This window comes from Diabrotica undecimpunctata, chromosome 2 (assembly GCF_040954645.1).
Source record: "Diabrotica undecimpunctata isolate CICGRU chromosome 2, icDiaUnde3, whole genome shotgun sequence".
NCBI lineage: Eukaryota > Metazoa > Arthropoda > Insecta > Coleoptera > Chrysomelidae > Diabrotica > Diabrotica undecimpunctata.
Window position 1 is genome coordinate 38,053,329 of NC_092804.1, and position 22,890 is coordinate 38,076,218.

Here is a 22,890-nt window from a genome sequence, read left to right on the forward strand (position 1 = left end):
ACTCTTACTTGGAAAGAAAAGTCTTTTAACAAATTTTCGATATAGGCTAAGCAGTGTCCTCTAATATTGGATGCGTGCAATTTTTAATGATGTTGAATCTCCAACACGTATTGAAGGCTTTCTTTATATTGAAGAAAATAGCTATGCACATGTTATTCATGATATTGTCAATTGCTGACCGGTTACGTCTGAAGCCGTTTTACTCTGGTAAGAAGAAATGAGATTTTTCCAGTATCCACATAAGCCGGGCATTGACTATTTTCTCCATTAATTTAGCCATGGCACATGTTAGAGAGATGGGTCTGTATGATTCTGGATCAAGTCGAGGCTTTCTGGATTTTAAAAACGGCAAAATTGTGGCTTTTGCCCATATAGACGGATATTGTCGTTGTTGCCAAGTTTGATTGAAAATTTGCAGTAGATGTTTTTTGCTAAGATTGATAAATGCTTTAGGAATGCAACAGGAATATTGTCGGGTCCTAGACTTGAGTTTTTCATATCTAGTAAGGAGTTATTTAGTTCTATAATAGTAAGAGGTTGAGATAGGGTGTTTTCGTGGATTTCTTCTAGAGACAAGATGGTGCGTTCTTTCTTTAGCTTGTAGTCCCTAAAATTAATGTCATAGTTTTCACTAGAGGAATGTTGTTCAAAGGTAAAAGCAAGAGTTTTAGCAATGTCTTGTGAAGAAGAGACTGTGGTATTGTTTATTTTAAGTTGTTAATTGATGAAGAATACTTTAAACCGGAAATTTTTTTACCCTTTTCCAAACTTCGCTCATTGGAGTAGAACTGTTTATTTCTGAGACGTATTTTGACCATGAGGCTTTTTTTGAATTTTTTTTTATTTATGATTATAATTTATGATTAATTGGGCTCTAGCTTTTAATCGTTTGAATTCTATTTTACTTTCTTGAGTTTTGTGCCGTTTAAACCTATTTAGAGCTTTTTTACTTTGCCGTATTCCTTCTTTGCAATCCTTATTCCACCATGGTACTGGATGATGACTGTGAATTTTTTTTACTTTTTGAATGTAGAGATCTGCACTTTTTAGTATTAAGTCATTACAATTGGTGATTGTTTCACAGCTTTCTACGGAATTATCAATATATGTTGAAAAACTCACCCAGTCAGTCTTTTCTGTTTTCTATTTTAAGATAAAGGTGTCTTTTGGTTCCGGTAGGGTGTTAGTATTGCAGATTTTTATGGGGTAATGGTCGCTGCCGTAGTTGAACGACAACACTTCCAAGTATAAGCAAGGAGTTAAAATTGGATCACAGAGACTTAGGTCAATTGTCGAGGATTCTCCTGATGCTGAGTTGAACCTCGTGGGGGTTCCATCATTAAGAAAATTTAAATTAACGTTATGTATTAGGTTTTCTATTATTCTTCCCATCGTATTTGTGTTAGAAGATCCCCATATTATATTGTGTCCATTAAAGTCACCGACGACTATACGTGGTGTTGGAATTTGGTGTATAAGCTACATTATATCTGCATAATTTACCTGTGAGTTGGGAGGAATGTAGATATTACATAGATAAAATGACATTAAGGAATCAATTTTGATGACTATAGCTTCTAAATTGCTTACTACGGGAAATAAATGACTATCCATTTAAGGGATAATTATGTGTTTCCAAACTTTTTGTCCACTCTGTATATAACATGTTTGTGTATATTAAATATAAATCACCTATTCAAAGCTTTTTATTCTGATAAATCGTTTAATTACATACATAAAAAGCATGATCACTGTTCGCCTGATCACTGCGCCACGTCATATGCGCGAAGTTGGATTTTGCAATGTGGCGTTTACCTAGTGTAACTAGATTTTATGAGATGGTGGTGAAAAATAGTAAGTGGATTTGTTATTACAGAATTATCGTACAGAAAATGCATAGTATGGCGAAATTCCAGAAGGAGAAGGTGAATTGGGCGTATTAATAGTAACTGAATTTCTGCTCAAATTTCCCAAGAGTCCTTCATATAAAATATCGTTGATAGCTTTTTTGGCATGAATTTGTTGATCTGGTGACAACTTCATGTAATCTATTGCCCAACTTTTTGCTAAAATTTCCATCTCGGCGTGTGTAGTGCGAAGATGTTCATAATCCAATAATTCATTTCGTCTCCGCAATTCATCGCTATCAGCTATCCTTTTTCGTTGGTTCAGTGTAGATTGTTGTATAGGTGTAGCTAATTCTTCAGGAGATTCATCTGGTTCTTGGGATGTATTCACTTCTTGGTGTGTATAAGTATGTGGTCCATGAGAAGAATCCTGCAAAAACTAAAAAGCTGCTGTATAATAATTTGTAATCGTACAATTGCGTAAACAATGACAATTTAACAATTGAAACCAAGTTAAGTTTTAGTGTAAAGCGATCGGTCGTCCCCTGAAAACGATTTAATCGGTTAATCTTTTCACCACAGGATCCCCGATAAAACGAGAGTGATGAATAACCAATCTTAGTACCGATTTCAAATTTCAAAATATTGGAAAATATCATTATATAAAGAAGATTTATTATCTGACATATGTGATAAACTTATGATCAGTGTGCAAGTGTAATTTCTGTTACGCCAGATATAGACATCATATCAACTACTTTTACTTGCTAAAATAATATTGAAACTCTCACTGTTGAGATTAGGGGAAATATAATAACATCTTTTGTATAAATAACTTAATACCAAATTTGTGTTCCGAGGGTCAATCTACTTCAATAACCAAAAATATAATACTGTAATAACAGTTTTTAAATTTCACAGTACTACGTGAGGTTATAAATAGACAAACCAGAATGGGAAAGACCTGGAGAAATGGACAGAACAAAAACACTTTCAGGTAATTCACGACCCAAATTTACCACTTTCTTTTAATATTGGAAGATGCGGACTAGATTCTCTAGCTTAATATATTTTTCAGCCCAAGATTATCGGAATTAACAAAAAATAGTTATGGATCCATCGCTTTTAAGATATCTGCAGTAAACGAAAGAGTTCATTTTAATAGAAGATTAATTAAAAGGCAAACTAAAGCGATTTCTTCAAAGAATTTGATGAAAATATAGTTAAACTTAAACTAAAGCCCAATACCAGAAAATTAGGAGACTTTTGTTTAACTCTTTAGTCACATAAAATGGATCCAGGAAGCATATCCCAAGAGTTTGCTAGACAGCAAACTCAGTGGACGTATAGTAAAGACCTACTCTTCCAATATGAAGAAAGCTGGAGTTACAACGTGATGTAAGCCAAAAAAATAAGATTTATAACAACCTTTTTACTTTTGAAGAGCTTATAGCGGCAATTTATTTCATGAAAACAGGCAAAAGCAGCCGACTTGGAGGACAATTAGTACGGAACAGATGAAGAACTTTGAGAAAGAAACAATTAATTGGCTATTGTTGGGAAATATTGGTAACCTTGTACAAAACATCGAAAATGGGTTATAACGAAAGGAAATAACTGTCGTCGCTTACATTAACTTAACTGCTGCTTATGGCATTGCTAATCACCAAAGCTTGTTAGTAAAATTGTACAATATGACCATGGATTTCAGATTGATGTGCCAGTTGAACTGCATTCTGCAAAATCGTCAATTCTTGATACCTTGCAATATAAGAAAAGTCTCCGGAAAAATTAAAAAATGGTCTCCTTCAGAGGAGTGTACTGGCACTCCTTCTTTATACCCTCTATGCAAACGACTTACCAAGTCTCCTCGGAACGAGAAGCTTTATCTATGCTGATGACTTGGCACTGGCAGCCAACGGAAAATGTTTCGAATATATAGAAAAGAACATGTCGGCTGCACTAGAAGAGCTAACAAAATACTATAACAATAACTTTCTAAAACCAAACCCGTGAAAAACCCAAGTGCGCGCTTACCACTTAAACAACCAGCATGCTAGGAAAAAGTTGAACATGACATAAAATAAACTATTAGATCACTGCAAAAAACACAAAATATCTTGGAGCAGAACTGGATCGAACTCTTACATTTAAAAGCCCCTGCCAAGAAACAATATAATTTGAAAGTTATCTGGAACAAGTTAAGAAGCTCAACCAACTGTGCTCAAGCTCCAGTTTGGTTCTGACCTGCCCACACTCGTCACGTTGATTACGCTATTAATGAGACTAACTGAATAATAACTGGTTATTTAAGACCGAATCCAGTCTCTAACACATACCATATAATAGACATTGCTCCTCCCATCAGAAGAAGCGTGGTTTCTGACATTTAAAAGAAGAAACAAGAAAGTGACCCTGCTATCCTAGGTTTAGATCAACAAGGATACCAAATGTTGTCCTCGACCCTAAAAAAGGGTTGGCTACATGTTACCAATTACCTTACACCGTATGAAGATCCATAAATAGGCTCAGAAACAGCTCGATGCAAGTTAAATTTAAAGCGGTGGGAATATTTAGAGAATGAACAAAGTGACTATAAGAAAGAGAAAGATACTCCTTGACTTAATGACAGCTAATGAAAAGGCCACCCAATTGGCGAAGTATTGGTAGAGTATAAGATATAAAATATAAAGAAGTGGCCCGGACATGTAAAGTACGTAATCTATGCACATATAGTCGCCGCTAATGGGACTCTCAGGAGTCCTTAGGTGGGGTCTAGATTAGTGTGGGAGTACTGTAAACAGCTTGATAGACTGGTGGAACATAAAAGTATCACTTTGGTATCGGTACCTTTTTAGCGGGGAATACATCGGGGTTTACAACAGACAATATCCAAAAAAACAAGGTACAATGGAGAATTTGGTCTCTGAAGATCAGGAATCAGGACAGAATCACGAGGCTATCTTACTGCACATGCGCCAGTTAAGGATCCGGAATTAAAAAAAAAGAAAAACCATGATAACGGCCAATCTCCGTAACGGAGATCACTTGAAGGAAGAAATACCTATTTGTGAAATTTTCATTTTGATTTCGTCTGTGACGTCCTGCGGTAATTCACGAATTCCCGACTCGACAATAGCAGATTTGTCTTCAACCGGTTTTATTAACAGATTATATCTACGTCCTATATCGCATCGCCTTTGATAATATCTGTTGCAATTTTAAATACAAACGCAGCAACAAATAGTTCCATAACACACAGCCTATAAATTCCAAAAAGAAGTAGAATTCGTTTACAAAATACTGTCTATAATAGCCTACACTCTTTTATAATATATTTTTACTTACTATGCCATCAATTTTTATATCGTTCAAAGAGAACGCTGAATCTTGAATTTCTTGATCCCTTAGAAAATCTATTTCATCGAAGTACCATAGGGTTGGCGTATAAAAACTTTCACTCCCTGTGCCAGAATTATAACTGTCGTTTAGTTTTTTCAATTCTCTCCGATAGCCACTACGCAAAACATTAATTTTTTTCCGTACCATGTCTCTATCAGCGTTAGGTTCAACTTCCTTTAGTTTCTCAATTAGTTTTTCGTATGCGACATTCTTCAATTTTCTGTTTTTGTATTCATCGCTCTTTATCTTCCATACTTCCGGCAACTCACGATATAATGCAATAAATTCACTATAGAATTTTTTTCTATTAGTCATTTTAAACAAAAGAATTTACAACCCGCTCGTTACAAATAGGTAAACTACTACTCTAATTTGTACAACGTGTCACCGAAGCCCGTATGTATACCATGGAACAGTTGCGCAACGCAACTTTCTACAACGCCTCTGTCGGTCACCCCCGAATACTACTTGTGCAGCACGTTAACAAAACATTGTACAAATGTTTGTACAATACTACAATAGTAACAGCACCGGTTGCGCAGGTGCGTGGTGCCCAAAACACATGTTTTGAAGAAGGAAAAACATTTTTACTGTCATACTTAAATTTGATTTAATACTTTCTTGACTGCCCTATAATATAAACGTTTAGAAAAGTTTTGGTGAATTCACCCACCTTGTCCTATTCATTATATTCACCAGAAGTGTACCGAATCTTCCATCTCTAGTTCTAGCAAAGGTAATTTCGGCGAACGCCGACCCCGAACCACAGTTGCCAGATTTCTCACGTAAAAAAAGTGTTTAAGTAATGAATAACAAAAATTAAAAAAAAGGTTAAGCTAAGAAATGTTAAGAAATTAAATAAATGCTGATTTTGAAGAATTTTATACAAAATAAAAATATACTTTTTTATTTTTACCGATTTGGTTTTAAACCCAACTTTTTCATTTTTCTTGCCGAAAAAATAAAAAAAAATGAAAAACTAATTTATGTATGCCTAATATTCGTTTCAAGTTTAAATAATAACATCACTACAGTACGATTGGTTTATAATAGAATTTTGTTAACATATTGTTCAGAATGATACCTAACTATTCTCAATAATTCTAAAACACCACAAGAATAAATCCTTAGGTCATTAATTGACTAACTCTATTAATTTAGTTTTCTGAAAATCTTTCAAATTTGTCGTTCCTCCATGTAGGCGTCTCCACACGACCGAAGTACTTTTTGTGTATCCTATATCTATGTTCAGTTGAAAAGATCTATGCTTATAAGAAAGCCTATTATCGGGTTCGGATATGCATTTGTTACTTAATCAGATTCTAAAAAACATGTTCCAGTTATTTACGACGTTCGCGAACAATTGTCCTGCAGTTTCAGATATATTGGGTCTCTTCCCCTTTCGCAGAATCAGCATGCTACTGTTATATTATTATATTGTATTATATATGATATCCGAATATGCAGTATACAGTGGACAGTGGGAACACATGATGTCATTGTTTTGTTCTGTTTTGATTATCTAAAACTCGTAAAAGAATTTTGCGTAGTGGGCTGAATATTCTAATAAGCTTTTTGTTTGCATTATGTGCCAAAATATTTTGTCACTAGACTACACAAAGTTTCTTTTCCTATTTTCGGACGTCTTTCACATTGCGGCTTTTTACTGTAGCGCAGAATGATCGTTGTGCAATAAAAGAAGTACTAAATTTTTGGTTATAGGTAGATAAAGTTAAATAATCATATATCATTCTTGAGATATTTAAATCTACGAAAAAATAATTAAAAATTACGAATTTATTATTGTTAAATTTGATTTTATATCTTGTACAAAGATTCATGTTTCCGAAAGATCGTGTAAATCTTTAATGTACTTGATATGTTCTGAGATCTGGCTATGCTGTATTTAATTCAACAGACGTGTCGATAGCAGCCGATCCTCTCCGAGGTTCGCATACCCAACGACAACAAACAGCGTGCGTTGCGTGCTTCAGTGGTGCATCGTGATTGTCGGGGAGGGTTTCGTTAAACAGATTTTCGGTTTGTTTATGTTTGTCGCGGAAACAATTTAGTGAAGGAATATGAGTGTTTTCGGTTATTCTAGAGATTGATAGTTAATAAAAAGTGCCGGCAATATGTTGCGTTTATTTTTAGTGTTACTTTTGATTTATAATTCTCATTGTTTTCAACATGAAACTGTAGAATCAGAAGACGAAATTCCTCCTCATGGTAAATGCCAGCCCATAACCGTACCTGCTTGTACCGGAATAGCTTATAATGAAACGATTTTGCCTAATATATTGGGCCATCAGACTCAAGATGAAGCCGGCATGGAGGTTCACCAATATTTTCCTCTAGTTAAAATTAATTGCAGTCCTGACTTGCAGTTTTTTATGTGCTCTGTTTATGTGCCAGTGTGTACGATCTTGGACCATGCTTTACCGCCTTGCAGATCATTGTGCATTTCTGCAAGAAACGGCTGCGAACACGTTATGCTAAATTTCGGTTTCCATTGGCCAGACTACCTAAACTGTGATAACTTCCCGGAACCAGATCAGCTGTGTGTCGGCCAGAACAAACTGACAGTGACACCTAGTCCCAATAGTGACGATTCTTCCAATCATCCTGTGACGAAAAAGTGGTCTCCCTACCACGGAAAAAACTATGGTTTTGTGTGTCCTGAACAATTTAAGGTGCCTGAAGTATTGGAGTATTCTCTAAAGGTTGGAGATAAGACCGAAAAGAATTGTGGAGCACCATGCCATTTGATGTTTTTCAAGAGCAACAGGAATTTCTCCAAATTCTGGATAGGGACATGGGCTATTTTGTGCGCTACTAGTTGTCTCTTCACAGTATGTACATTTTTAATCGACACCGACAGATTTCGGTATCCAGAACGACCCATCATATTTCTTTCAGTGTGCTACCTAATGGTAGCAGTAGCATACGTCGTCGGATTTTTAGCAGGAGATACAATAGCATGCCGGGAACCGTTTCCAAGTAAACACGGTATAATCACAGAAAGCACCATAACTCAAGGCACCAAGTACGAAATATGTACTATACTTTTCATGGTTCTTTATTTCTTCAGTATGGCTTCTAGTATCTGGTGGGTTGTGTTAACTTTGACGTGGTTTTTGGCGGCAGGATTAAAGTGGGGTCACGAAGCCATCGAGGCAAATTCGCAGTATTTTCATCTGGCAGCATGGGCCATACCTGCAATCAAGACGATCAGTATTTTGGCTACTGGAAAAGTTGACGGTAAGTTTTTTACATATAACTGTTGATCATCCCATTTCAGAATTATTGTAGCAGTAGTAAGAGCCAATATACTTAATAATATTTTAGTTTTAGTAAAATATTATATATTTTGTCTCTTTATTGATATACAAATTACATAAATATACATTTCTCTATATTTATTTTTCAATCTTGGTTGGATCATGCAAATATGTATTTATAATAAAACTATACTTAGGTGCTTTTTGTTTCACCTAAAATTGTTTTAGTAATACGTTCTACAAATGGACTTATTGGAGATTTCCATTACTCTTCTTTCATTCTGTGCTAAATAAATTTTCAATTTCCAAATTTCACTCCACTGATACCAGTTATTGTCTTCTGGGTCTGCCCCTTCTTCTCGGTCTTGTCATCCCTAATCGTAGTGCGAAATTCGACACCCTCGTTTGGTGCATTCTCTACATGGCTCAGCTCGACACCCTCCTTTGATGTATCTTCTACGTGGCCCACTCACCTGATTCTTTAGCACCTTTATTTCATTATTTGTTCTTCTGCGTCACCTTCCGTCGTCTTTGTCTCTCGTCTTTGATTGTTGATTTCTCTCGATTGGTCGTTTCTATTATGGGTGTCATTTAGTATCTTTAATGCGAATTAACCATAAGTTCAGTCGAAAATATGTTTATTTTGACGTTTACTACTCCAACGTTTTCCCGTTGGAGCAGTAAGTAACTTACTATTCAATTTTTGTTCATACAGAAATTTTGTTTTGCTCAGAACCGTATATTTATTTTTTTGTTCGTTGAATTGTAGACCTCTTCTTTTCGCCGCTTTCTCCAGTCATCTGTTTATGTATTTTAGCTCTTTTTGTAATTGTGTTAAGAGAACCAGATCGTCCGCGAAAGCTGGGTAGATACTGGTTTTTTAGTGTGTAGTGTACCTTTTCTGTGGTTATTACCTTGTTTTTTAAAACTAAATTAAATGTAGTTGATGACTGGTACCTTTGTTTCATGTATCGGTTTGTTAAGAAAGCTTGAGATTTCTAACATCATCAATTATATTAATTTTATAGAGATTTCAAAATTTTTCATATTTTTATAAAATTCATTTCAATCTATTCTATCGTAGGCCTGTTTGAATAAACAGCGCATGTATGGTTGTAAGTTGTATTCGTAACTGAACTGCTATGTACCTAATATTTGCTAATCCTTCTCTAATAAGATTGGCCAGTATCTTATATCCAACATCTAACAGCGCAATTGCTCTGTAGTTATAGGTAATAACTTCTTTATGCCTCTCTTGTCGGTACTTCTTCGTTTTGCTCTTAAGCCATCTCCAAATTTAAATCTCCTGCGTGGGGGACCTTATGATTTAATATATTTTCAAAATGCTGTCTTTTTTGTTTCTGGCTCTCCCCCGCTCGTCTTCGTTTTGACAGAAAAGCGTTTTCTTCTGGTAATGCATACTTCCATTTTTTGCTTCTTGGTAGAAATTTCCCATAACTTTGTTATTAACATTGTCTTAAATCCTTTTGAGATATTGCTGTACTATTATTTCTGCATACTGCTTCTGCTTTAGTTTCCGTAATTTATCTTTATTCTGGCTAGTATTTTGTCTCAACAGATTGTTGTGAGCTTCATTTTTCGTTTTTTTTTTCAATATTCTCACTGTTTCAATTTTCCCAATAAACTTCGTCGAGATATTCTTTCAGTTTTTAGCTTCTTGCTGAGGTTTCTAGTATTCATGTTGATGTTTGATTGCGTCTTTGATCTCTATCCACATATTACCTAGGTTTTCCTCATGCTGTCTTCTTTCAAGACGGTCTTTTATAGTTCATCGGTATTTTTTTATGGTTTTATCGTCTCTCAGCTTTAACTCGTCATATTTATTTGATATACGTACTTTTAATTGATTTTATCAATTTTGAAGTTATAAATTTTAGCTTGGTTTTTACTAGATAATGGCCACTTATGCCTCATCTCCTCTGTAGCTTCTATGTCGGTAAAGTATGAAAGCATATCCAGTTTATAAGGCCGAATTCAGATCAACACTATAATTTATTGCTAATATTGCTGTAGCCGTTTCCAAGAAACAGTGGATATGCTAACTTTACGGTAAAGCTAGCATAACAATCGGTATATCTCGGCAAAGAAAATGGCTACAAGGCCCATCTTGGCGGTATATTTTGTTGCTTATTAATTGATGTTGATTGTTATAGTAACCAATTCCCAAAAACTACTCCATCGTCCCCTAGTTGAATACACACCCCCGGAAATACGGAGATATCGGCCAAAAAGCGAACCGTAAGGAATTAATTGCTAATTTATTACGGAAAGAAAACATGTATTGCTGTAGCTGTTTTCCCAAGGTTTATGCTAACTTTATGATAAAAATATGTAGTAGCCATAGCTAAATCTCAGCATTAAAAAGGGCTACAGTTCCCATCTTGGCTGCATATTTTATTGCTAATTAATGATTATTGATTGGGACATCGAGATATCGGACAAAAACGTTGAAACTAGAAAAATCAACTGCTAGAAATTGATTGCTAATTTACTGGTAATATTTCGCAAATTTTTGGTGAAAGACTTTCAGCTGCAACGTGACAGACTAAGGTTTTTGGATTCTGAATAAGAATGTCAAAAAATATTCCTTGACAACCGTGTGATATGAAGAAATTTCAAAAATTCACAACAAGAATAAAAACATCGGTATCTACACTGTGAATTATTACTTGAGAACCACACTGCAAAGTCTTATATTCCTTCCAAATCATTGCTTTCAAGCTGATGTTAGCTTGAAAGCTTTCGAACGTAGTGTTAGCTATACTGATTGATAACATTATTCTATGTTTGGAAAACCACAAGAAATAAAACATTTAGTAAGAGCACATAATTGCCACAAAAATTGCAAAACAAAAGCTTGCAAAAAAACAGTCGATTGTGTACCTTTGTGAGGATGCAATTTACACTGATACGAATATAAATATTCTATGTTTATAAGTAGGTGAAGATGATTGATTAATGAATATTTTTTATCAATATGTTTATATAATTAACAATAAATAAACTTCATGCATTAAAAGTAAATCATTGCTTATTCATTAAATTCGCTTCAAAATGTAACATTTTCCACAGTAAGTAGTATTAAATATAGATTTTTGAAAGATTTTTATTCAGTAAATAATTTAAGAATAATTAAAATATAAAAAGATATATTGTCACCTCGGGGGAACAAATATGGGTCTAACCACCTTCTGATATCCCCGGGTGCTCTGTAGAGGGCTTCGGAGTAAACGTCGTGAGCTCCTCTACTTAAGTCCATTTTCGGGTTATGGACTCGGAAAATATTTATATCTTCGGTGTCTTACCTTGAAAAAGGCAAGATATTTCTTACACAACAAATTCCTCGTCGAAAATGGTACATTAGGTTGTGGTCTTCCGATGGTTTGTCTTGAGAAAGACAAGATATTTTCTTACATGACAAAGGATTGTCGAAATAAAAACACCAAGTTAAAGTTGAAAATAACTCTCAGCCACAGAGTATGGAAAATAGAACAGGAGCAGAGTCCCGAGAGCACTAAGCTCTCGGAGAGCCCGCGAGGAACTGACCTGGCTGACCGATTCATTGTAGCGTTGGTTTTGTGAGTGTGTGTTTATCTTCTGTATTGGATGTGTCTGATGTCCTGCTTTAGGCTTGTGCCTCTTCAGGACGTGTTTCCTTTTTTTTGTGGGTGTGGCACTGGGATTTTGGAAGTGTCCACTGGTGTTGCGGTGTTGTTGGTGGTTGTGTTGCTTTGCTAGTCCTGGACAATCGGGGGCGAAAGGGTCAGAAGTGAACAGTTCCTTTCAGAATATTTTTTGGTCTAAAACAGAATTAGTAAATATATGAAATTTATATGTTTATTAATTTAAAAATCAATTTAATTTTTGAGTGAATATCGCGACGCGTGAGGGCAGCTGTGGACTGGTACCTCGAAAAACGACGGGGTATCGTTGTGCAATGGGATCGGAAAACCACAGAAAACCGATCCCCCCCCCCCCCCCCCGTCGGTGTCAGTTCGAAGTGAACTTTCGGTATTATAATATACGACGGTAATAGAGGGGAGTTGCCTCCTGTATATCAATGTATTCGTCAGGGAGCTCGTTGCTGGCGAGTTCCAGCAGAATAGTGGGTAGGAATGGGAGTTTGGGTTTAGGTCGTCTTCTGAATACATTGCCGAGGGACGAGCAGGTAGTTTTTAGAATGCTTTGGGCTCTGAGGTTTTGGCCCCGGATGGTGCGAATTGTATAACTCCTGCTCAGAGAGGAAAGCCTCTCATTGATGGGCTGGATGTTCGACAGGCGATGAATGAGTGCAGAGGGATAGTCGCGTCGTTTTCTGTTGAGTTTACGTAAGATTCTCCTTTCCAGTGAGATTAGTCTATTGTTGAGGTGCTTTGGCATCACAGCACAGATACAAGATCTGTACTCGATGACCGGTCTGATAAATGTTTTGTAAGTATGGATAAGTGTACGTGGTTGAGTGCGGCCGAATCTGCCAGTAAGAGCGTTGAGAAGTCCGAGTCGGCTCCTAACCTTACTACAGGTTTTTTCAGTGTCGTCCCTCCAGCTTAGTGTTTGTGTAAACAACACGCCGAGGTAATCGACCTGGTTTCGGAGACGGAGTCGTTCTCCCCATAGACTCAAATTGTGCCTTTCGGTGATGATAGGTGTAATGTATTGGCTGACAACCTGGCTGACCTGAAAATCGCCAATATTTATATGTGCCGTTCGAGCGATAAATAGGGATTTCCAGGTCAAGAGCCAATGGGAAAATTTGAGGCGGGGCGATGCGCATCGAAATGCGCACTAGTCCACAGACTATGGCATTCGATGACAATATAAGTTCTAGTGCCAGCTAGAAACTTACCAGGTACGTCATACTCAGCGTTAGTGCGAGAGAGACACAACATATAGTGGTGGTAGCGGTACGCGTCGAGCGCGAAATGTTAATAATTAAAAACAAGGGTTTTGCAATAAAATAATTGTGAAAAACATATCAGAATCTTGTACATACATATTTAAACTTTACTTTAAGTACTTTTTAACTAAAAATATATTGATTTTTTACCGAGTTTCAGAGCTTTGAAAATGGCCGATTTCGCGTTTTTAAAAAATGGTGGATTCTTGTGGATTTGATATTAGACTAATGTTTGATAAGCTTGTGCACTTATTTAGTTTCAACGTTTTTGGCCGAGATCTTGATTTTCCCGTGGGTTACTTTTGCGCTAGGGGATGATGGGGTAGTTTTTGGAGGTTGGTCAATTTACCAATTAACAGCAATTAATTAGAAATACAATATGACGCCGAGATGGGAAGTTTAGACCCTTTTATTGCCGAGATATAGCTATGGTATAGTACGTATTTTTACTATAAAGTTAGCATAAACATTGTTTTTAGAAGAGCAATAAATTATTGTTTCTTCGCGTAAAACTTCAGCAATAAATTACAATTAATTCCTTGTAGTTCACTTTTCTAGTGAACCACAAGGAACGTTTTTGGTCGGTATCTCGATTTTTACGGAGGTGAGTAGTGCGCTAGGGGGTTATCGGGTAGTTTTTGGGGATTGATCAATATACCAATCAACAGCAATTAATTAACAATAACATATGGCGCCAATATGGGCCCTGTAGCCCGTTTCATTGTCAAGATATATCTATGGCTATGCTAGCTTTACAGTAAAGTTAGCATAAACATTGTTTCTGGGAAACGGTTGCAGACATAAATTGTTTCTTGGGATAAAACTTTAGTAATAAATTAGCAATTGATTCCTTGCGATTCACTTTTCTAGTTTTATCGTTTTTGGCCGATATCTCGATTTTTCCGGGGGTGAGTTTTGTGCTAAGGAAAATGGGGTAGTTTTTTGGGAATTGGCCAATATATCAATCAACAAAGATTAGTTAGCAATGAAATATGCCGCCAAGGTGGGCCCTATAGCCCTTTTCTTTGCCGAGATATAGCTATGGTTATACTAGCTTTACCGTAAAGTTTGCTTCTCGGAAACGGCTACAGTCCGTAATAATTTAGCAATAAATTATAGTCTTGGTCTGAATTCAGCCTTATAAAATGGATATGTTAACTTTACTGACATGTAATGATGCGGTTTTATCGGCAACAAATGGAAAAATTATTGAAATATAACGTTCCGTTACGTCTTCTGTTACTTTATAGATCTAGAAGAGGCATTTCAACGTGCCGAAATTAACGAAATAACTCACGTGCTGTATAAGCGAAACATACCGTGAGATTAAAATAATAATTGAACATATGTATTAGCAGAGAAACAATATCCAGACCAGAATTAACAACATATGAATAGAGCATTTATTGGTCACGAGAGATATTACTCAGGGAGTACTCATTAAGTTCTTTTTTGTTTCTCATTATAAAGAAAATTACACGTCCGCAAAAAAATTTTTTCCTCCTTTTTTTTTATGCATAGTAATTGGTGCTCTAAACGCGAAATTTACTTTGGGAATAAAAACTGCATATATACTTGTCATACAATCTTCATTTAATAAAAAAAAAACGATATTATTAGAGTAACATCTATGTTCATAGACGACTTCATAGAAAATGTGGGTTCATAGACGAGTGCTGAAGATACCTTGGGCAGCAAGGAAAACTAATGAAGAAGTACTAAGGAGCGTCAACAAAGATAGAGAACTGGTAGAGACTGTTAAACATCGAAGAATGTCTTATCTGGGGCATATAGTAAGGCGAAGTCGATGTAAAATATTACAACTGATCCTTAAAGGCAAAATAGAGGACCGTAGAGGAGTAGGAAGAAAACAACTTTCTTGGTTAAAAAACATTCGTGACTGGACTTAGATATCAAATGCAGGACAATTATTCCACATTGCTGCAGAAGATCGAGAAGTCTTTGCAATGGTGATGTGATGCAATGGTGATCAATGATAATTATGATATGGCACGGGAAGAAGAAGAAGAATAACATCTATAAAAAACGATATAGTACGATAAGTACTATGTTTAAGTTTTACAGTAAAAAATACTGCTTTTTGAGGTACATGTCATGAAAATTTCACAAAATCTATCTCATTATGATGATACAATTCAAGTTATTTTGTAGTTTTCTTTCATTTCATTGCTTCAATTGGAGTTTCTCACAACAGACAATCGATAAAAATTCAGTTCTTGAAGAAGCCCAGCTGCATCATTACAGTACACCTCGAATATTCCCAGAAGTCTTTCATCCTTCTGCGTTTCCAAAAGTCCATGTTTCCGCCCCGTATGTGAGGACCGGCCTCAGCAGGTATATATAATTTTAGTTTTTCTTTGGATATTTCTTGAGTGGAATTGTTTTTGGAGAGCATAGTATGTCCTATTTGTAAGGTTTATTCGTCCTTTAATTTCTTCATTTGTTTTATTGGTATTAGTCACTAGCGAGCCAAAAGCCAAGGTATGTGAAGCTGTCAACACGTTCAAAGATATGATTTCCAAATTCTGTTTCCATTTCTTCATTTGCTATAAGATTATTAGTAACTAACATGTACTTCGTTTTGTCTTCGTTGATGACTAGACCGACCTGTTTCGTCGCCGTTTCCAATTCTAGGAAATATTGCTCAACATCTCGCTTGCTACGCCCTATTATGTCAAATGTCATCAGCGTATGCTAAGATTTGTATTGATCAATTTTAAGTATAGAACATCCCAGAGGTACTTTTCAGTGCGTCATTAATTATGACGTCATAGAATGAATTAGGTGTGTCGAGAATTATTTCATATAATTATTGAAGAATCTGACAGATGCCAGGATCGTACTTAGCCACAGGGGTTAATCCCGTATATAAATAAAAAGTAAACAATATTATTTATTAAATTTATAAATATGGAAACATTTAAAATTGACGACAAAATTTTATTGAATTTTTGTATCGTCTTCTTCTCAAGGGGCTGTCTGCGCGTCTAAAGTTAGCAATCATCACAGCGATTTTTAATTTTGAGACAGCGGCTCTAAATAAGTCGTTATTACATGAGTTACGTCTCCTTCCTATGGATCTTTTTTTCCGGATTTTGTCTTCAGTCTCCTCACATCAATTTTCTTCAGTGTCCACGCTTCCATCCCGTATTATAATACGGATAACACGTTGCACCTCAGCAGTCGTATTTTTAACTTAAGGTTTAAGTTTCTACAGCAGAAAAGCCTCTGTATTCTTGTAAATGCGTTTCTTGCCTGTTTGATTCTGATTCGTATTTGTTGAGAGCTGTCATTGTTTTCATTAATAGTTGTATCTAGGTATTTGAATTCTCTTACTATTTCAATAGGCTGATTCTGTACATATATCTCACGAATGTCCTGAGTTGTCTTTGTTATTATCATATATTTCTTGCTCTGTTGAGTGATGGTCCATATTCTTCTTCGCTTACTGCGGTCACCTAATTAAGAAGTATCTGTAGGTCTTCATGTGATTCGGCTAAAAGAACTGTATCATCATCGTATCTCAGGTTATTAATGATTATTGCCTTATTTAATATGTCTTCCAGGTATATATATTAAATAATACTGGTGTATGTATACACCCTTGTGGAATAACTCTTTGTACTTCTATTTCTTCTGATGTTATTTCTTCTATTCTCACTACTGCTTTTTGGCCATAGTATAAGTAACACAAAAAAGACTGTTTTCAAAAATTTATTAGGTAACTTAAAAATTAATTACATAAATAAAACGTAATTCTAATCATAAAAACTATTTACTTACTAATGCGTAATAATAATAGTTTATTGAAAACACTGAAAAGTTGAATTTGAATATCAGTGTAATAGAAAATTATAGAAAAATACTGCCAGTGGAGAGTTTCCTTAAAGATATATCCTTAGACCAATTCATGGTGAAATATTTCGGTCATAACCTAACAAAACATTAATTAGAGAGGTGCCAGTCAGATTTGGATATAAGAATTGGATGATAACTGGTTCCACTGGATATGATTATGGTTTTCACGTTTGTTGCGAAAAAAAAACGAATGATATTGAAGATAATAAAAAAATACCACTTGGAGCTAAAGTAGTAATTGATCTATTGAAATACCGGCCTGAACCATCTAGAAATTAAATTAGATCAGGTCATTGGATGAGGACCTAGGAGTTTCCTGTGTTTACAACGTTTTGAGCAGAGACAAGTATTTATAAATAACAAAGTTTGTTCATCTAGCGGATAATGTCAAAATAGGCGATTCTACAGTTTGTATGTACAAAATTAGACTTTTAGCAGATAAAATTATAGAAAAATACTGCCAGTGGGGATGTTTCCATAAAGTTATTTCTTAGACAAATCCATGGTCAAATATTTTGGTCATAACTTAGCTAAACAGTTAATTAGAGAGAAGCCAGTCAGATGCGAATATAACAATTGGGTGATAACTGGTTCCGCTGGATATGATTATGGTTTTCACGTTTGTTGCCGAAAAAAGCAAATGGTACTATTAAAAAAGACCACTTGGAGCTAAAATAGTAATTGATATTTTGAAATAGTTGCCTGAACCATCTACAAATGAAATTTTTTCGATAAACATTTCATGACATATCAACTAATGATATATCTGAAACAAAAAAATGTAAAGGCAACAGGAACTGTAAAATGTCCAGTAATCGAGAAAGCTAATGAAGAAAAATGCATATGATTATAGATTTGACAAAACTAATGAAATTTTGTGTGTGAAATGGTATGACAATAGTGTTCTATGTTCTATGGTGAAAAGACTATGTGTATTGAATGGTGTTTTGAAAAATAACATACACATACCTAATGTCCCCATTACAGGACGCCCTTGTATTTCAAAATGTTTAAAAAAAAAAAAATATTTTTTTGAACATAATAATAAATGTAACCCAAACGTCAAAATTGGCGAATCAAACGAAAAACGGTTGAGTATCAGCCAACAAAATCGTCATCTGAATAGTCAGAATCCTATTCATTTAAATCGACAATTACTGGAGCTATGGGGTTTATGTCAATTCTTTTGGCAGTCTCCCAATACTCATTAATAAGTTTCTCCGCATGTTTTACATAGTTTCTCCATTTTTCTGGTGTAACCTAAAATTAAGCAAAGTTATTACCTAAGAATTAAAAAAAAATTAATTTACCTGTTGTAAAGATTGTTTCCAAATATTTAAAACTGTGGCTTCATTTGTAACGCCAGCAGTAGTTATATTCGCATCGTAATACCTTTTGCAATCAGACCAAACATTCTCTATCGGATTAAATTGACAATGGTATGGAGGGAGTCTTAAGACCCGATGGCCATATTGAAGGGCAAGTCTATCTAGCCTGTAAAACAAAATACATAAAAATGCCATTTAATAAATAAATTCTAATGTGTACTTAAATACTTTATCTCTATATGATACAGCTACATTTGCAGATAATACTGCAATAATAACCTCAGACGTGAACCTGACGAGAGCCTCTGAGAAGCTGCAATACTACCTGGATATCTTTTCTAGATGGCTATATAAATTGAAAATAAGTGTTAATACAGATAAATCCGCTCAAATAACATTTACTACAAGAAGAAGCAGATCACCTCAAGTTACCATAAATAACAACCCAATCCCCGTAAAAATTTTGGTAAAATTTCTTGGACTCCACTTGGATGAGAAACTGACGGAAGACACACATAAAAGCAAAAAGAAAACGACTTAATCTGAAAGCCCTTGGAAGATTGAAACGAATCTGGCCAGAAGACCTACTTGAGTAACTGTACGGAGAGGGAGAGCCATTGCTGAATGGTACCCGGCACATGCATACTACAAAATACAAACTATTTACTTATTACTCTAAATGTTAGTGTGGAATATATTGTGAATTTGCAATGAAATAAATAAAAAAATCTCTATGATAGCCATATTAAAGGGCCAGTCTATCCAAACTGTAAAACAAAATATATAAAAATGCCATTTAATAAATAAATTCTTATACGTACTTAAATATTTTTTTCTGGTAAATGCTTCTTTACAATAGCCATTAACTCAAACTTCATCATAGACATTGAATAATTGATATTTCGGTTTGTCAACCATTCTATTAAAGAATGTTTGGTCCAACTTGCATTTGGAATTTTTTCAAGTAAAGTTGAATGGTACGATGCATTGTCCATTATAATCAACGAAGGTTCTTCTAAGTTTGGTAAAAGCTGATGCACAAACCATTTTTCAAAATTATCTGAATTCATCGGATCATGGTAGTCACCAGATTTACTTCCACTTTTGAAAATGAGTTCACAGTTATTAATAAACCCATTTTCAGAACCTGCATGAAGGACAATGTATCGTACACCTTCTCCACTCTTCTTTCGGACTGCATAACTACTGCCATCTTGCCAGCTCTTCCGGAATCCTCCTTTACTAAATATCCACGTCTCATCCAGGAAAACTGGTTTAAAGGGGTATCCATCCATTTCGTTCTCTTTGTACGCTTTTAAGAACTGGAGTCTCTTTAATGTAACATGTGTTTGCTCCATTAAATACTTCCTGTTTGAAATATTACAATTCACCCATCTGAATTTTAATACTTTTAAAACTCGCTGAAGTGCAGAAATCGAAATTTTAACCTTATCCACTTCCTCGAGCTTTTGTTTTAGTGTATAGAGAGTTACATGCTCACCTAAAACGAACAAAGTAAAATTAATAAGACACTATAGTGATTCTTCTAGAAACAATATTTGGAATGTAAAGTAACATATTAATTGTAACATTTGGAATTTATCTATTTAAATGGTATATGCAACAAACAGTATTCCGTTCATAAATCGTAGTAAGCATATTTGAATAATTCAAAGTGTAAGAGTTATAAAAATATATCTATATATTTTCCTAAAATGTATGATGTAAATGGACAAACTTCAGCAAAAAGGCAAAGAGGACTCTTAAATCTTTATTACAATATTGTTAGTAAGTTTACCAATTTACCACAGAAGTTTGGTACTTATATCAGTAGTATTCTCTTTATAATCACTTTTCACTTCTATATATTTTATATATTATGTAACTAGTTGTCAGTAACAATTTAAAAAAAAAATGTATCTGAAAAGTTAGTTGCTCCTGCCTTTCTACATAACAGAAATATGATAAAATATTTTAACTACATATATTATTATTAATTATATATTATCTGTGACTTGGAATAAAAAGGGCGGATGTCCATTTTTCTGGATTTTAGGTTAATATCATTTCTATAGTAAGGACATGAGATAGTTTCATTTAAAAAAATCAAATGTCTGTATCTTTTAGGTTTTTACCTTTTGCAAAACATAAAGGTGTAAATAGATAAAATAAGGATAAATAGTTTAATTACTATTAATAAACACAAATACAACAATCATATGGTTCTTCTACAATGGGTGGACGAGCAGCATTAAGTGTCATTTTATTTTATGTTATTTATAATATTTCTAGCATACAAATTGTTTCAAACATAGGGATATTCCAATATTAACTTTTATAAGTATATTGATACGTATTGAGTCGTAAGCTTTTAAACTACAATCAAAGGTGGTTACAATGTGGCCAAATATAAACAATGGCAGATTACTGGAGTTTACATGTTGTGACACCAGCCCTTTTTATTCCAAGCCACATTATATATATATATATATATATATATATATATATATATATATATATATATATATGTACATAGAGATTTTAACTTACCTTTACTAAACATTCCGTATATACGAGTCCTAATGGTATGCTCGTATTTATTTAAAATCAAGTTAGGTTCACAACTAGTGGCTACTGATTCGCTTACTTTATTGGTATAATCAGAATCTTTTTGTATTCCTTCATTTGCTAATCGCCTTATGGTTGGCAAAGAAATTTCTAACGCCTCAGCAACACGCTGAAATAAACAGTAAATAAAACAACTTTATTTTCAGGGTAATTTTCAACTTACTTCACGAACAGCAGAAATTGGTAATAATGTTTGTCCAGCTTCCTTTTCCAATTGAAAATATTTCAGCAATTTTAATATTAGTACTTGTTCTTTTTCAGTATATCTTGTCATCTTGTACAAATACAAATAAAACCACAATCACAATACTATGTAAAACAAAATACAAAATAAAATTAAGCGTCTATATTCTTTGATAAAATTATAATTATACAAAACAAATACTGACTACTGACCTGAACGACAGCCGTCACTAGCTGTTCGAACACTTCGAAAGAATGGCCAGCATGGACGAAGTTTTACGTCAACTGTCAGTAATAGGCGTATTTGATTGGCTAGAGAAAGCGCACATCTAAATATCAACGAATCAAACGTAGGTTAGGAAAGAGCCGCTTATGTATGTAAGCTTATTCTAACGCTGCAATATAGTTCTGTTTAATCACGGAACTACCGCTTTCTCCGTCACATCCAACTTAATGCATTAGAAAGAAATCGAAAAACTGTGACGCACTGAAAAGTACCTCTGGGATGTACTTTAGTACCGCCGTCTCTAATTCGTGTGTCTCGGCCTTTACCAAGGCAATATTAAATAGGAGGCAAGCCAGGACATCTCATTGTCTGAGTCCATCTTTTATCTCCCTGTATCCTAACGCAGGCTTTTAAGTTAGACATTGTCATTCTCGTTAATCGGTTAAGTTTTTCTGGTATACCAAACTCACGCATTGATTGGCATAGTACTGTTCTCTTGACACTGTCGTATGCGTCCTTATAGTCGACGAATAGGTGATGGGTTTCAATGTTTAATTCTAATGTGTTTTCGAGGATCTGTCTTATTGAATAAATCTGGTCAATTGTTGATTTTTCTGGAGTAAATCCGGCCTGCTAATTTCCAACTATGCTAACAGTGTAAACTTGTAGTCTTTCGTAGATAATATTTGCTAGTATTTTGTAAGCAGTTGTTAACAGGCTTTTGGATTGCCTTTTTATGTAACGGGCATATCACTCCTTAATACTATTTACAGGGCGTGGTCTCATTTTGCCAGAAAGAAGTAAAAGTTTATGCAGTGCTTGTAGCAGGGCGTCGCTACCATTCTTGTAGAGCTCACTACAAATTTGATCAGTTCTTGGTGCTTTAGGATATTTCCATCTTCATCCTTACAGCTTCCTATTTTTGGATTAAACTCTTTACTCATTTTGTTTACATTTCTGTAGAACTTTCGAGTTTCGTTTTGATTTCTTAGCCATTCTATGTTTTCTAACTGCTTTCTTCAAATTACCTTTTTTTGCTTCTATGTAATCTTTTTTCTTTCCTTCTTAGAGTCCGGTATTCCTCCTTTGCTCTTCTTGTGCGTCTAGCTTGATTTGTCTTTAGACATGCTCTATTTTTGTTATCTGTTGCTTCTTGTAGTAAGATACAAAAAACAAGTGCACAATACGGACTCAGACT

General features: G+C 34.8%; 3 protein-coding genes across 3 annotated transcripts in view; 1 reads left to right on the plus strand and 2 right to left on the minus strand.

The window, feature by feature from the left end:
- Window positions 1–1,878: 1,878 nt before the first annotated feature.
- LOC140433648 (uncharacterized) lies at window positions 1,879–5,814 on the minus strand. Its single transcript, XM_072521628.1, has 2 exons — window positions 5,196–5,814; window positions 1,879–2,277 (listed from the first exon to the last, which is right to left on the minus strand). Exons 1-2 carry the CDS (start codon window positions 5,562–5,564, stop codon window positions 1,879–1,881), a joined length of 768 nt encoding a protein of 255 aa, XP_072377729.1. The 5' UTR covers window positions 5,565–5,814.
- Window positions 5,815–7,256: 1,442 nt separating this feature from the next.
- The window catches only part of fz (frizzled class receptor), a 527,726-nt gene continuing 512,092 nt past the window's right edge, over window positions 7,257–22,890 (plus strand). The window contains exon 1 of the mRNA XM_072522691.1: window positions 7,257–8,510. Coding sequence (XP_072378792.1) covers window positions 7,385–8,510 — 1,126 coding nt within the window. The 5' untranslated portion in view covers window positions 7,257–7,384. The remainder of the gene's footprint in view (window positions 8,511–22,890) is intronic.
- On the minus strand, window positions 19,166–21,661 carry LOC140434431 (uncharacterized). The gene is made up of 3 exons (XM_072522692.1): window positions 21,447–21,661; window positions 21,206–21,392; window positions 19,166–20,156 (listed from the first exon to the last, which is right to left on the minus strand). The coding sequence occupies exons 1-3, from the start codon at window positions 21,555–21,557 to the stop codon at window positions 19,477–19,479; spliced, it is 978 nt and encodes a 325-aa protein (XP_072378793.1). The 5' UTR covers window positions 21,558–21,661; the 3' UTR covers window positions 19,166–19,476.

What these genes read in the sequence shown, in the direction of transcription:
- LOC140433648 (XM_072521628.1), bottom strand. Translation starts at nt 5,564, where the DNA reads ATGACTAATAGAAAAAAATTCTATAGTGAATTTATTGCATTATATCGT. An exon ending in ATATAAAAATTGATGGCATA is followed by an intron (nt 2,278 to 5,195) that starts GTAAGTAAAAAT and finishes TAGTTTTTGCAG; the next exon opens with GATTCTTCTCATGGACCACA.
- LOC140434431 (XM_072522692.1), bottom strand. Translation starts at nt 21,557, where the DNA reads ATGACAAGATATACTGAAAAAGAACAAGTACTAATATTAAAATTGCTG. An exon ending in CAATTTCTGCTGTTCGTGAA is followed by an intron (nt 21,393 to 21,446) that starts GTAAGTTGAAAA and finishes TGTTTATTTCAG; the next exon opens with CGTGTTGCTGAGGCGTTAGA. An exon ending in ATACGGAATGTTTAGTAAAG is followed by an intron (nt 20,157 to 21,205) that starts GTAAGTTAAAAT and finishes TGTTCGTTTTAG; the next exon opens with GTGAGCATGTAACTCTCTAT.